General features: G+C 38.6%; 2 protein-coding genes across 2 annotated transcripts in view; both read right to left on the bottom strand.

Moving 5' to 3' along the window:
- tll1 (tolloid-like 1) overlaps positions 1–945 on the bottom strand; it is a 44,402-nt gene extending 43,457 nt beyond the window's left edge. The window contains exon 1 of the mRNA XM_044029115.1: positions 797–945. The gene's annotated coding sequence lies outside the window, so the exon portion shown is untranslated. The remainder of the gene's footprint in view (positions 1–796) is intronic.
- A 10,324-nt stretch (positions 946–11,269) lies between these two features.
- Positions 11,270–15,278, bottom strand: LOC122770629 (cell adhesion molecule 1-like). Its single transcript, XM_044027589.1, has 5 exons — positions 15,006–15,278; positions 14,518–14,784; positions 13,099–13,428; positions 12,615–12,872; positions 11,270–11,526 (listed from the first exon to the last, which is right to left on the bottom strand). Exons 1-5 carry the CDS (start codon positions 15,070–15,072, stop codon positions 11,375–11,377), a joined length of 1,074 nt encoding a protein of 357 aa, XP_043883524.1. The 5' UTR covers positions 15,073–15,278; the 3' UTR covers positions 11,270–11,374.
- Between the last annotated feature and the right edge of the window lie 513 nt (positions 15,279–15,791).

Raw genomic sequence — 15,791 nt, 5'->3', positions numbered from 1 at the left:
ACACGGCGGTTAGAGAATTTCCCCGTGGAGTTTAGTATCCATCGCCTTCTTATGGACCAGTGGGTTATTTAGAGGCAAGTGCCAAGTAGGTGACAGTCAAACCATAAACGCCTATGAGAGTCTTTATGGCCACGACAGGAAAAGGTCCTTGATGGTTCTGCCTCTTCTTTCTTTAATGTAAGACGCGACAGACAGAGAAACGGCGGGAGGTGAGATGGGAAAATACTTTGTTAAGCTTCATTGTTTTGTTTTTTTTGCGCAAAAACTTTGAGCCCCATCAGTGTGACAGTCCACAGTAGGAGAGTAGATAGATAGATAGATAGATAGATAGATAAAAATCCTTATAACGTTAATTATTTAAGGTGAAAACATGTTTTAATAAAGTTAGGCTGAGGTGAGGGTAAGGGGTTAGGGTCATGGTTAGGATTAGGTCAGTAGTAGTTATGGTTAAGGTTAAAGTAAGTCTCCAACTGAATGAATGTAAGTCAATGCCAAGTCTTCTGAAGTGAGGGTGTGTGTGTGTGTGTATGTGTGTGTGTTCGCATGAACTAACCCTTGAATAGGAAGAGAAAAAAAGGAAGTTGTTTACAGTTTGACTTTTTGCACGGAAGATGTAAACAACAATAATCTCCAAAGTGCTACCTTCACGCTCACCCATACAGTACATGCGCGTGCGTGTGCAGTAACAAATAAAACCGCGGCAGTTGTTGACAGACAGACAGACAGTTGGACAGTCCAGCCTGTGAACACCTTGCAAAGGTAAATCCTCCTGAGACGAGTTGTGTGTCCAGCTCACCTGCTGCTGCATGTACCTGGCAGGGGCGCGTCGGTTTGCTGCAGCGGCAAAAAGAGGCCCATCATGACTCAAATGCACGGATCATATCAGGAGTTCCTCCGGCGTCGGACAGTCGCCGCACTTCCAAACGTGAGCGTCTCCCACCATTTATTACCGGGAGATTACCGGAGCGTCGTCTCTGCTGCTCCCAACTAATCCTGCCCTCAGAGCGAGGTAACGGCGCGCTGACGTCACTCTATCAATCCAACAGCAAGCTGTCCACGACGCACGCCCCAGGGCCGTGGACACAAATCCCCTGAAGGCCGCACACACACACACACATACTCTCACAGAGAGAGAGACAGACATACACGCGTCTCTCTGTGGTATGAAGACACTCACACATATAAGACTTAATGCATTCCAGTAGGCCCTTACCTTAACCCTAACTCTAACCTTAAATGGGGCCAAATACTACAGTAGAGCACATAAACACATTCACTCATTCATTCCAGCTGGAACCTTGGTCCTCAAAATCAAAAGAAGACATTTGTACATGATGTTCTTAGGACACTTTGTTAAGTTCCATTCATTTGAGGCAGCCAAAACAAAACCATATCCATAACTTAACCAAAACCAGTTAACATTAATCTTAACCTACAATCAAAATGCAAAGCCTTATAATGTGTACTTTCAGACCAGGTGTTTACACCAGAAAAGGTGAAACGCACACACACAACTGAATTATAGACATAATAAGATAGATTTAAAGAAAAGAAGCATCGACAAAAATAAGCACGTTGGATTTTTCTCCTTTTTCAAACATCTTGAAGTTTATAACAGAATAAAATTGAACTCAGAACTCAGAAGCCCAGTGTGTAATATCTAGGTTTATTTTTTTCATTTATTTCAGAAATGAAATATACTACCCACGAGAACAGTTGTAAGTTAATAAAAAACATTTCTTAGAATAAGCCTTTTATATTGTGTAGTCACTGAGCATGCATTTCACATTTCTGAAGCACGATCTTCCGTCACAAATGCAGAAGAACAATATCCTCTGTTGTGTGTGAAGGCCACTGCACTTCCCTGATGAATTCTACTTCTCTTACAGCCTGTGCTCTCACCGTTAAATGTCGCTGGACATTTAATGAGAGTCTGACCACAGTCGTGTCCGTGCTGTATATAACCTAAAACTACTTTACACAACAATAAACTAAGGTCAATTCTCCGCCCGTTGGTGGCGCTCTGTGAGATGTCAGAGGGTCACCAAAGTGTTTCCTGCTCATCCTGAAGCGGCATAAATATCTGCAACAATTGTTGTTGAGATCGTTCCACTGGGGATGAGGGAGAAAGTTCACCTGCTGGAGACACCACAGATAAAGCTTGATTCACTAATTCATTCATTCACCTCCTGTCCGGCACCATGAACATCTCTACTAATGTCACAGCATAGTCAACAGTTTTCCACAAAATCTTAAGAATTCAATCTGCTGGAGGTTTATATTAAAGTTAATCCATGATCCATGCAGTGAGATCTAAACATGCTTAGAAAGCTTTAGAAATCCAGGGTTACATTTGTTTTATTCTTTCTGTTTTCAGGTGTGTGTGTGTGTTTGGGGTCCGGATTATCCTCCCGAGCAACTGCTAATTAACACTTGGGAAGCTCCTGAGTGGTGTTTGGGGCTCTCCAGCCACTTACTGTATACCTACCTGCATGTGTGCGGTTGCCATCCAGCCTATCTATTCAGCAAAATGCCTCCCTCTTAAATGGGACCCAGATATTGAGATTAATGCTGTATGCAGGTATTTGTGTCCCTATTTAAAGCAATTATTGATCAGTGCGTCTCTGGAACTCTGAAAGTACCTCGCCAGCATTCTGACCCAGCACACTGACCAGCCCTGCCTGAACACACACACACACACACACACACACACACACACACACATCAGGAGGAATCCTCCGTCTGAACAGCATCCCCCTGAGACTCCTCCAAGTGCTGCAGTCTGCAGGTACTGAAGCACCATTACTAGCTTTGTTTTCCTAAAACACATTTTCCCATTAATTCTATATGCAGTCGCTCAAACCAGTAAGGTTGGTGCTATGTTTGTTTAACCTTAAACAACATCTGAAAAGTGGCTGCAAAAGTTAGTGCCTTTTTGCCACATATACAGTTTTTTTATTAGACCACCAGCCAAAGCCACAGCTGCCCTAAATGAACAGCATTGGTAGTTATCAATATCATTTTTTATGCTTCTGTACTGGAAGCTCTTTCACTCAAATGATATTTGTAATGGCAAAATATAATTATTCTTGTTATCCATGAGTTTTTCAAATGTACTGTTTTTCACAAAAAATAGAAAAGCACACCATTAATTTTGTATATATACTGTACATATACATATATATATTCAAATATACACACACCCCATATCCCAATTACCATGCGTTCCTGTGTATTTTGTCCAATTGAATTGAATTTTAGAATTCTCCCATTGTTCCAAATGTTCATCTATATACTACAAACTGACCAACCTCATCCCAATAGAGTTGCAGTAGGCAGCTGATTTAACAAAAAGCATTTATAAATCCCAAATAAAATCACAAAATGCCAAACAAACACCACAAACATGACTCCAGATCAATGTATATACTGCTCTATAACTGCTTCCTAATAAGTGTGTAATATAAACTAATGTACAGCATATGTACATATACATACGTATAACAGTGTTACGTTTATGGCTTGTTGTTGCTGCCCCCAGGTGGTCGTAAAAGAAATAACTGCTGCAGTTGCAAAAATAAAGAGGTGACTCCTAAAGATCTACCTAACACCACATTAAAAAATGTTCTGCCATCTGCTGCAGTGATACAGATGTAATGTTAATGACATCATTGTGTGGGTGTGGGTGGCAACAGAGGACACTCTTGACCACACCTGGCCACACCTGACCACACCCACCATTGATACAGGGCGAGGTCCAAGGAGAAACACACCTGAGACTGGGATCCAGAGAAGACAATAAGACCAAGCCTCTCACTGTGATTAGGATGACTCTGACAGAGACTCTGAGGACTGCATGAACACATGATGGATGGATGGATGGATGGATGGACCAACAGGCTGATGAATTTAAGTCTGCAGACACAATAATGACATAGTTATGCAAATGTCCAGAAAACAAACAGCATACGTCAGAGCAGGGAGTTCCTAAAGTAAAGTAGAAATATGAAAACACACACAACTGTCCTCACATAACTGCGTCTTTTTTTCGTCGGAATGGACGTTGGAACCCTTCCTCTAGAGGGCAGTGCCAACTGCTAATTTGCAGGCATCAACATAGGGACCATGAATCAGAGTCAGAATACTTTATAAATCCCTGATGAAATTGTGTGGTGACACAGTTGCTCCGTGCCAGATTAAGAGATAAAAGGGGTTATTTGTATTATGCCTGACCCGACATAGATTGAAATGAGCGCAGATTTCATGGCGGTGGAATGTGAGATGGGAATATTACTCGTTGGTGTTTTGCTGATGAGAGAGAGATCGATGAAGAGCGGCATTTTCAATATTTCCGGATAATCCCCCAAATAAAACCACAGTGAGTGAACCCGAGTGCCTGACAGTCGCTCTCTCTTTTCTGGCTGCAGGGACAAACCACTAAACTCTGGCCACATGTGTTGCAGTCGTTTCACTGCAACTGTAGCTTACGTCTTGGTCGTTTTCGTCCATCATCGTACGCTTTCCAGCTTGTTACACAATAACGAACGAAATGAACGCAAAGAAAGGCTTCACCCGTCTCGGTCTTTTACGTATTGTATAAATGCTGTGATTCGCTTTGCATTTGCAGGTAACGTGGTATAAGGAAGATGTCGCCTCTGTAAACAGACAAGGGAAGCAAGGCCTTCTCATACCTCTCTCTTCTGTTGCCTTTTCCTCTTACTTCTTTTGTTGATTTATGTGGACAGAGCTGTTCTTCTTTGTGTGTATGAGTATCTTCCTCCTCAAAGGTTCAGGCTGCTGTGGAAACATGGCGCCACAAGATGGCGGCCTCCTTAAAGCAAGGCCCCTGCCTTACCTACATTTAAAGCCTTATTCTAAAGCTACAAAACCTAAACAAAAGTGTGTTGAAAGCATTATCTAAATTCTAAATGTTACACAGTGGACTTTTCATTTCTTCCATATCTTCACCACTCTTCACAATCACACAATTTAAAGACACCCTAACACCTATGTGATATCATGAGCCGCTTTCACTGTGTCCGCTCAACTTTTCTTAAATCACAGACTACGACGGTCAGAAAAGGAAAGAAACATCTGACCGCTGATAAAAGATTCAGTCTGTGGAGTCGGAGGAGGCCAAGGAGGGAAAATGAAGACAAAGCTGAAATGATAAGAAAACCCGAGGTAAGAAAAAGAAAAGGAAATCTTATGTTTTCTCTCCGGCCTGCTGACTGTGATAGTGTCTTAAGTGTTTTATAAAATGCCCCAAGAGGGAGCAAAGAGGTGGCCAGAGACATCCATCACCTTTTGGCTAAAATGCCACAGGAAGACAGTCTGCTGACACCACAGCAGAGCAGAGGATGATAACACTTGGCTATTGAGTGGTGGCATCAAAACTGTCTATGCAGGTTGAATTCCTTCATTGCTGTTATTTTTCATAAATCAGATTGTTGCCAAATAAACAAACCGAGACTGTTAGAGAGTATTGAGTCCCATCCAGAGTGAACACAGTTTCATACAATATGAAGAGTCTCTCCTTATGTAAACAGAGAGAGCAGAGGGAAGACGGGGTACAGAAAGGAAATCCTCTGTTTAAATGTCAAGCTGTGCGTGCCATTCTCTCTCTCCTGTTCTTATTTCCTCTTTAATGCACCTCGCTCGGCTCAGATTCTGCACCTTCATCTCTCCTGCGCCTGCTGCCTGGTGTGTGTGTGTGTGTGTGTGTGTGCATGTGGGCGGAACCGTGTGGGTGTGCGGTGCACAGGCGTGATCCCGGTCGTGTGCTGGGGGAAAGCTGACACGGTCCACTTTTGTTTTCATGGCACCGAAACTCAGAGACAGGGCAGAAGAAGAATGAGCGCAGGATGCATGCTGGCGTGAAAAGACGGCTGCAGCTGCGACGTAAAAGATGGAAAAACAGAGAGGGGAACCATGGAAAGTGTGACGGGGAAGATGAGACGGACATTGTCCAAGTGACAACAATATTCTTAATGTACTTTTGATAATTGACCTGTTACACTATCATATGAAAAAAAAAAAGTACAACTAAAAAGTTCACAAATGTGCCATTTTCTTAACATCTTACAATAATAGTGTTACAATACTGTACAGATGTCACAAGTTCACACTATCAGTTACATTAAGACAGACAAAGGCAACTGCAAACATTAAAAAACGGTTGCATACTTCTTGCCCCTACGTTGCTGGTGTATATACACAAACGCTCCCTCACTCAGGTCTGATAGTAATGCTAACATCCTTCTGAACAGAGGAGGAATAATAACGTCAACAAACATCACCACGAGTTCCACACTGCAGCCTTATGTCAAATTGCAAATGTCAAAACACTCCTCAGCGTCTTGATGAGCTGCTTTACACTACAGTTTTTTTGCACATCTTTCATACACTTTTGTTACTTAAGTACAGTAAATGTCAAATACTTAAGGAATTTTACTTAAGTATTATTATAAAAAAGAATTTCTACCAAAAGTCATTTCAGATACATGTCAGATTATGTCAAGATACCATTTGAGGTACTGAGGACTGGTATTAGTTAAAATAAACACTAATCTCTACTTTGGTAACACTGTAGATGCAAATAGTATGGCTCAATCCTAACTCCTCAATTTTTTAATATCAGAAAATGACTTTTGATACTTAAGTACAGTAAATATCATATACTTTAATATAGTATAAAAAAATGTAATTTTCTGGTAAGATACTTTATATAAGACTGGGCGCAGTGACATTTTCCTTGCCTGACATGTGACCACACGCCGTTTACAGGATTAGCTATTCAAAATATTTATGAACACATGAATTATTTCTTTGTTGCCGGGTGGAATGGCAAATGACTGCAAGTAACATTTATGTGAATCTAAACTTCATACCACCGTAGTGCTGAAGATGCTGTATGTCTATATCATCTGTGTGTGTGTGTGTGTAAATGTAAACAGTAGCCCCTTGCTGACACAGCACTTCTCCAGGAACTTGGGAGTGTGTGTGCGCCCTGGCCTCTGCTCCCCACAGATATGCTTCCTTTCAGAGAGACTGTGGAAATAAGCAGCAGAGACCTTAGACTCTTAGACTCTCTGAGTGTGTGTGTGTGTGAGAGAAAATTGATGTCTTCCTTCATATGAATTTTGGTACGACTTTATCAGCTTAAAAGCTTTTGGTATGTAAAGTTCTCCTTGTGTAAATCCCTCACACACTCAGTCACGTTTAATGGGGTCATCGTGGAGGTGGAGTGATGTTTTTCACCAGTAAACCTACAAATACAGAAGGTATCATTAGTGAAAGTCCACACACACACACTATTGTGTTTACAGTTTACAGACTCCAGTTGTAACAGAGCATGTGATATGACAAAAAATATTTCCTGGGTAATATTGATATTTCGTGCATTGTTTTTCCTTATTCAAGCACTTAAGTAAGTAAGTAAGTAATAATTTAGTGTAGGAATTGCTGTTTCTTATAGAGTTGAGTATAATAAAAACATAAAATAATTCCTTCCAGGTTTTTGTTGTTGTGTTCAGGGAAAGCACACAGGTTTGCTGTCAGCAAATGCATTTTTAAGACAACAAAAAGCTTCATAAGCGGGCTATTTATTAATGTATAACATGTCATTAACATTTGACCACTGCCGAAAAAAAACAGCCCCTACTCACAGTTCAATACCAGGAAGTTGCTTCTTTTTTTTTTTTTTGTTATTGACAATTCAAAAAGATATGAAAACTGATTTTGACTGTAGGGAAAGTAAGTCACAGACTCACCCACTAAACATAAGTAAATCACAATAATCTTTACCTGACCATGCTATAGAGTGCTGACATAGTGTATAGGCAGTAGGGGTGGGAATCATCACTACGATACGATATTATCACGATATTGTGATATACAAAGTATTCGCAATATACTCGCGCTGAAGCTCGAGTGAGAGTGAGCACTTGGTACCATCTAGTGGACAGAAATATCAATAGTTTTTTCATGCTGATCCACAAAAAGTTTGATGTTTATTTATAAGATCAGTTTAAAAAATTATATACTAAAAACATTTTAAAATCCTCTGCTCAAAGTCTCAAAAGTGTCAGAATATTGCCACACAAAATGTTGCAATATTTCACAGTGTGGATAACAGATATCTACGACTTCATTCTGACTATCTGAAACTTAATTCAAGATATCTAAAAAGGACAATGAGGATATCTTCAACTGAGGATAATTAAAGATATCTTGAACTTTTGTTAAATTTGGTTGTAGATATGTGAAACTGGAATTGGAGATATCTACTATTCAGTTAGACAGATATTCACAACTGAATTGTGGATATCTATAATGACACACCCCATACACATCAATGGCAAAAGTGACATAATTTTGACCAGTAAAAACTGAATTGAGGATATCCGTGACGTAATTTTGACCAGTAAAAACTGAATTGTGGATATCGGTGACGTAATTTTGACCAGTAAAAACTGAATTTTGCATATCTGCGACGTCATTCTGACCAGTAAAAACTGAATTACAGATATCTGTGGCGTCATTTTGACCAGTAAAAACTGAATTACAGATATCTGTGACGTCATTCTGACCAGTAAAAACAGATGAATTTTACAGATATCTGCATTCTGACCAGTAAAACTGAATTTTGCATATCTGTCATTCTGACCAGTAAAACAGATAACATTTGACCAGTAAAACGAATTACAGATATCTGTGCATTTTGACCAGTAAAAAACTGAATTACAGATATCTGTGGCGTCATTCTGACCAGTAAAAGAATTACAGATTATGATTTTGACCAGTAAAACTGAATTACAGATATCTGTAGCGTCATTCTGACCAGTAAAACTGAATTTTGCATATCTGCGACGTCATTTTGACCAGTAAAAACTGAATTACAGATATCTGTAACGTCATTCTGACCAGTAAAAACTGAATTTTGCATATCTGCGACGTCAATCTGACCAGTAAAAACTGAATTACAGAGATCTGTGACGTCATTCTGACCAGTAAAAACTGAATTACAGATATCTGTAACTGTAGTTTTGAGCAGTAAGAATGGCGTTGTAGATATCGGTGGTGAATATCCTGTCTATCGATCCTATGTTCTGTCTTGCCATAAGTGGTTTTTACACTTGAACTGCCCTAATATTATACTTCCCAAATCAACACCATCTCGTAAGTGACAGTAATTTTAGAAATAGTCAAAATCAATAAGTTCTCACCCTTGTGTGATGACGATCAATTGATAACTGATTAGCTGACAGATAATTTCATCTCCAAAGGCAAAATGTTTACATTATGTAAGTTGAGTGTGACTGGGCGATCAGTTAAATGTCCTGTTCTATCTTTGTGCTCTGCTCCGTGCTGAAGCCAGAGCTGCGTGATCAATGGTATTGATGAAAAGATGCTAATAGCTGATGCTAATAGGGCCAGTATGACTAATAGACCAGGAGGAGCATTGATCTGCAGAGTTAGCATCTAATGCTAAAACAGCTGATTCAACCGCAGAGTTGGAGTAAAAGTGCCAACCTTTGCTTGGTGTGTGTGTGTGTGTGTGTGAGTGTGTGTTGTTTCAGGTATTCAGAGAATAAGCAAAAGTAACAATTTTCTATACAGCTGATTTCAAAGTCAAACTTATATTCACAAAAACACTGAGTCACTCAGACGCTAGACTTGCATAATAACAGTATATACCTGAGTCAACCGTGCACTGAGCATTGATGCTGAGTTTGTTTGTCACTATTAATGCAAAATATACATTCATCCATTTTACTTTTCTCCAGAAACCCTTCATGACAGCACAGAGACTGCATTATACAAATCTGACTTATCAAACGTGTAGTTTTAATTTAAACATGTACTTGTAGGAAATGTCTCTTTAAGGAACTTCCACAATACAATACCCTTCTGAGTTCTCGGGATTCTCCAACAGTCCAAAAACATGCAGATTTGGGGATGAGGCAAATTGGACAAAATCTAGGGTGTCAAACATACGACCCAGGGGCCAGAACCGGCCCGCCAGAGGGTCCAATCGGCCCACAGGATGAATTTGTTAAAATTTCACACTAATCTAAACGTAATGTCAAATGCTCCAGATACCCGTGACTAAATGTTTGTGCCTTTAGAGATCCCGTGTGCTGTGTAAACAGTAAATTTAGGCATGATATTGTTGAAATTGCACTTGAAATTTCATGTTTTGTAAAATTATCCTTCAGTAAATGTAAAACAAAGGAGAAAAAACAAAGGGGTTCTTGTTGTTCATAGGTTATTATGCTATTATTTTACTATTTTTACTGGTCTGGCCCCCTTGAGATCAAATTGTGCTGTATGTGGCCCCTGAACAAAAATGAGTTTGACACCCCTGCCCTAAATTGATTGTACGTGTGAGTGTGAGTGTGAGAGTGGATGGTTGTTTGGACTGTCCAGGGTTTACCCCACCTTTCACCCTATATCAGCTGGCACCAGTGACCCTCATGTGGAGGATAAAGCAGTAGAAGACGAGTGAGTGCACTGAGAAGCAGGTATTAGTTCTCAGAGATTTAAGGTCCATATAGTTTATGCTAGAAAATGACACAACATGTGCAGTTTTTTTTTGTTTGTATTCTGCGGTGATGCATATAATCATCATGTTCAAACATTTTCACCATCATCGGTCAGCATTACTATTAGTATGGATATTAACTAACTACAGTGGAGTTTAGTTGACTGTTGTTGTTCTGAGTTTAACAGGTCATGCAAACAAACTAGGGATGGGCATTTCAAGCAAAAAAAAAAGCTATTTGAATATTCAATTGTATTATTAATCGAATATTCAAAACTCCAGCACATGAGAGCTAATTCAAATAATGCAGGGTTCAGATCATGTTGATCTAAGAGGACCCAATACTTGCTGCTGCCTTGTGTTCATATGTACATACATCAATCCACAATTGGGTGGTCTTTTTTTTTTCTTACGAAAGCGATCATTGGTTTTTCACTTCTGTATTTTTTTTTAGCATAATTACAAATAGTCACATTAATTGACTGACTTTTTAGAATCAAGTGAATAATCAAATAATTGAACAAACATGAAGCGTGTGGCATGATTCATGTTTGTTGGTTAGGTTTAACTGGATTTGATTAAGAATTTAAATATGAAATAAATCAATATATCAGTCTGCCTCAGTAACTGAAGGTTACACACAAAATGATAAAGAAAAAGGATTTCAATAATTCCAAAAGATGCATGTCCCAAACATTACAAAATGAGTTTCCACCATGTTAATGCTTGAGTAGTTAGTCAGCCATTTACTGTAAATGTATGTGTTACTTTGGGGGCATTTGATTACATGTTATTGACATACATACTGTTCATTTTTTCAGTATGAAGTCAAATCACAGCAGAGAAGAACAGCAGCACACACATTATAAAGCCATGTGTCGGTGTGATGCTTGTACTGCTATCAGGTACGACTGTTGTCTTTGTGGTGGTTGCTTTTGTTGAAGTTGTGCTTGATTGTGGTGCGCTGGTTAACTCCAAACCTACGGACAAATAGAAAGTTAAAATGTGGTGGGACAATTTGTTATTGTTATGAATTATCAGGATTGCATCACCACAAGTGGCAGCGTCTTTACATTGTGGGTAGCATAGTATATGGAACTCTAAAAAAGACACTTAGATAATAGAAATGTGTATATCTTTACTCAATAGGTTGTCCCAGTGTTTCCCAAACTACACTTTTGAAAACTATCATGACCCAAATCACAATTTAAAGGGCAAATTTGTGCATCATGTGGTGAATTATTTACAGTCATATCTGTAAACATATAATTTTGAATTTGTAAACAAATCATTTCCAAGATATATTTGTTTAATACATTTGTGTGGGGGACCCAAAAAATATCTCCTGTGACCCCTTTGTGGGTCCTAACCCTGTCTTTGGCAATCACTGGGCTATAATTGAGACAATTGAACCCGAGTTAAAACTTGTACAGTGCTTCACAAAATGTGTTAGACCACCTGTCATTAAAAACGAGAAAACATAAATATTTTAGAAATCTTTCACAAATTATTATTATTAGTAGTATTATTATATAAAATATTGCTGTTTATTTGGCAAATAACAAACTGAATTCACCTCTTTTTTTTTACATTCAGCATAACATTCAACCACTAAAACATTTTTTTCTGTTCAGGAACTAAAATCAAGAAATAATAATGTGCTTCACTATTTTTTTGTCAGGGTTTGTTTTCAAACAGTTCATGGTATTAAAAATATCATTTCAGTTAAATAGCTTCCACATACAGGTGTATTAACCATTACAGAAAGATAAAAAAAAATTGTTTTGATAATTACCAATGCTGTTAATTTAGGGCTTTGGATGGTGGTCTAATAAATGAGTGAAGCACTGTATATGTTAAGTGTTATAAATTACTAGAAAAAAATCTAAATAATCTAATCTAAAATAAAAAAAATTCTATTTTCTAAATCATCTTTTACAAACATCTTTTTTAAGAGCAAGAACGTAGTTGACTACAAAGAGTTAACATTTATTTAACCAGATAGAAAAACCCATGGAGACACATCAGAGAAGAAAGAAATGTGAATGATTTTACGTCTGAACCTCACCTTTGACGACCACCTCAAATGAAACACTGAAGGCTCCCACATCATTGCTGACACGACACACGTACCAGCCTTCATCCTTAGAAGTTATAGAGTTGATGACGTGACTGTCACCCGTGACGTGGCGATGAGTGGGTTGCGGCAGCTCCCACCGGTATGAGGGGCTGGGGTTTCCCACAGCAGAGCAGTTCAGCTGCAGAGAGTCTCCCTCTGTGACAATGATGGGACCTGGACGCGGTGACTCCACCTGCCGAGGCTTATCTGTGAGTTCATGAGACAGAAAGATAAACACCTGAAGAATAGTCAACTGTTGGATGAAAAACAATTGAGTTTTCCTTCTTCATAATACCGTTTGCATGTTTACAGGCCATTAAATCCATGTAGGCTGCCTAACTATGAACAACTGTAAGCCCTCTCCCTCTCATTGGTTTTTCCCAAATGTTTTCACTGGTAAAAGGTATGCTGCTGAAACTCAGTGTACACTAACAGTGGACCGTGGCAGTAATGTTTCGTGATTTCACCACTGGGGGGTGCTGTGGTCCTTCAGGTCCCAGTTCCAGAACGCCTTGACACCAGAACTGAACTCCATCATCTTCTCCAGTGGCATTAAAGTTGTGAGTGAAGACCTCAGTCACTGGTTTCAAAACTGAGCTGTCTGAGTGTCGTTGACCCAGAGACGTCCACCCTCTGTAGAAGGTCACGGTGAGGTTTGCAACTGGAGCAACGTTGTGCACTTCACACTGCAGAGTGTACTGATGACCCTCAAACATCGGGCCAGAGAGGTTTGTAAAGCTGATGGACACACTGTCTGGAGGCTCTGTGCAGAAACAAACAATCACACAACAGTTAGGTTTTCAGTTTAAGTATTTCTAATCTAGAATCGCCTTTATCTGTGTTTTTCATCCACTGCTGTAAAGTGAAAAATGGGAGTGACATCATCAAAGTACTAAAAAACATGGATGCAGACATATCTAAGGCTGGAGACGTTGTTAGCAATACGAGCCGAAAACAACACACCAGCATGTCTACTAGGGATGGGACGACACCACTTTTTCATGTCTGATGCCGATATCAATATTAGTCCGATACAGTCATTTTAGACCATTTATGAACTATGAGGCTGTTAATGACACATTTGTGCTGAGTGACAAATATTGGAGAAAAAAAAGACACAATACATGACTACTGATAGAAGATACATAGATATATATATATATATATATATATATATATATATATATGTATATATATATATATATACATATACATACAGATAGATAGATAGATTCACATTTCAGTACAGTACATTTCAAACAAGCTACTTTTTTTACTTTAACTTGAGCACATTTTTAGTCCAGCACTTTTGCTTGTACTATCAAAAATATTGATGCTTTTACTTGTGTAGAACATATCAGTACTCTTTCCACCTCTGCCAATTGCAGCTTCTACAGTACCCTGTAATCATAATGGGATTTTTTCTGCTTCAAAATCCCTTGATTTCAGTCATGAGAAGAATTTTTGGCATTTTATACCTCCCCCTGTTCTTTAAACCTGTTGTGATACCTTTGAAGAGCCAATACGACCAATAAAATGTACATTTCTTCTTGCCTACAGTATACTATAATATGTATTGCAAATTTCATGTAAATATACACATGATCCCCCAATTTACTACTAAAACAGTTCCTTTAAGGATGACTTTGTTTTCTTCTCAACTTCTTATATTGTCATTTATGTTAATAATGCTGTTGAAATTTTATTTAATTTAATTTAATTTAATTTAATTTAATTTAATTGAATCATCTATACATACATATATATGTATGTATATATTAGGTGTGTCTACTATTTTTGTTCATTTATTAAATCTGCACGCACAGAAACAATCAGAAGCGGGTGAACTTACTGTAAACAGTCACAGGCAGATAAGTGCAGCACATGCGTGCAGACAGGTCAGTGTAGTAGCACAGGGCGCTTGTGTCCCACTCAGTCATTCTGTCCACGCTCCACAGACACACAGTGGCATTCCCCGTCTTGTGTCCGAGTGAAACCTCCAGACGAAGCTCTTTGCTCTGGCAAGACTGACACAGAGAGCACACGGCTGAGGCCGGGTCACCGTACTTCACCACCAGTCTGGACGGTCTTACCTCACTTCTATGTGTACAGTTCATAACTGTGAAACACACACACACATACACACAGCGTTCAAGTATAAACAGTGACATCACTTTGTATTATACTGAAATGACTTAAATTCTAAAATGCTTCAATGTTTGCAGAAACAGAGAGGTTTTGTTTTACAAACAGCACACATTAAAAATTGTAATAATTGCATTTACTTGATAAACAACCTGAAGTATTTTTTGGATTACAGATGAAAAAGTGTCCACTCACCACAACCGAGGACATGGTAACCACACAGCAGGTTCATGAAAGACACCACCGACAGAATGAAAAACATCTTTCCCACTTATTCTATTCAGAGAGACGAAAGAAAGTCATAAACCACGGAAGAAACAGGCGTCGGGAGTGAACGCACTGAACGAGCTCACAGTGTGTACACACTGAGAGGAACAATGTTGGCAGTGCCGCTTGTTTTGTTTTTTTTTGCCAGACATCCTCTCTGTGAAAGTGTATTCACATTCAGGGCGACAGTCATCTTTTATTTAGTTTTGACTTTTTGTTTTGTTTTTTTTCTTAGTATTATTTGGTTTTTAGAGTGGGGTTTTTATTTTTTGTAAATGCTTAGTTTTAGTTTAGTTTTTATTATTTTCATATTTTTTTTGGTAGTTTTTTGTAAGATGCACAAAGGTCATGCATGATAAGCATTGTGTGTCATAAAAACCCAGCAAAAGATGATAATTTAAAAAAATCACTGAATCAAATATGACAATCTACAAGAACATGTGCATCATGCTGCTGAGGTTGGATGTAGTTAGTGTGAAAGGTAAAGATCTAATTGCATAACAGCAGCTACATCTACCTTCATCACATGTAATGTTAGTTGTAATTGTAGACATTTAAGAAGCAGAAATGTATTTAAAAATTTAATTTAGGAAATCCATATATTATATGACTATATGTGAATATATTCATATGTTTACTAGTTTGTATTATTTATTATTTTTTAGCATACTTGTAATTTCCTTGTCACAATGATCATTTTTAAATGGCAGTGTA

This window comes from Solea senegalensis, linkage group LG6, assembly GCF_019176455.1.
Source record: "Solea senegalensis isolate Sse05_10M linkage group LG6, IFAPA_SoseM_1, whole genome shotgun sequence".
In the NCBI taxonomy this organism is placed as follows: Eukaryota; Metazoa; Chordata; class Actinopteri; order Pleuronectiformes; family Soleidae; genus Solea; species Solea senegalensis.
Note: the sequence above shows the minus strand (reverse complement) of the source record. Positions and strands in the feature narration are given on the sequence as shown.

Coding starts and splice junctions, on each gene's coding strand:
- LOC122770629 (XM_044027589.1), bottom strand. CDS start 15,072: ATGTTTTTCATTCTGTCGGTGGTGTCTTTCATGAACCTGCTGTGTGGT. Junction 13,429..14,517: donor TCTGCCTGTGACTGTTTACA/GTAAGTTCACCC, acceptor GTTTCTGCACAG/AGCCTCCAGACAGTGTGTCC. Junction 11,527..12,614: donor ATTTGAGGTGGTCGTCAAAG/GTGAGGTTCAGA, acceptor ATTTGTCCGTAG/GTTTGGAGTTAACCAGCGCA.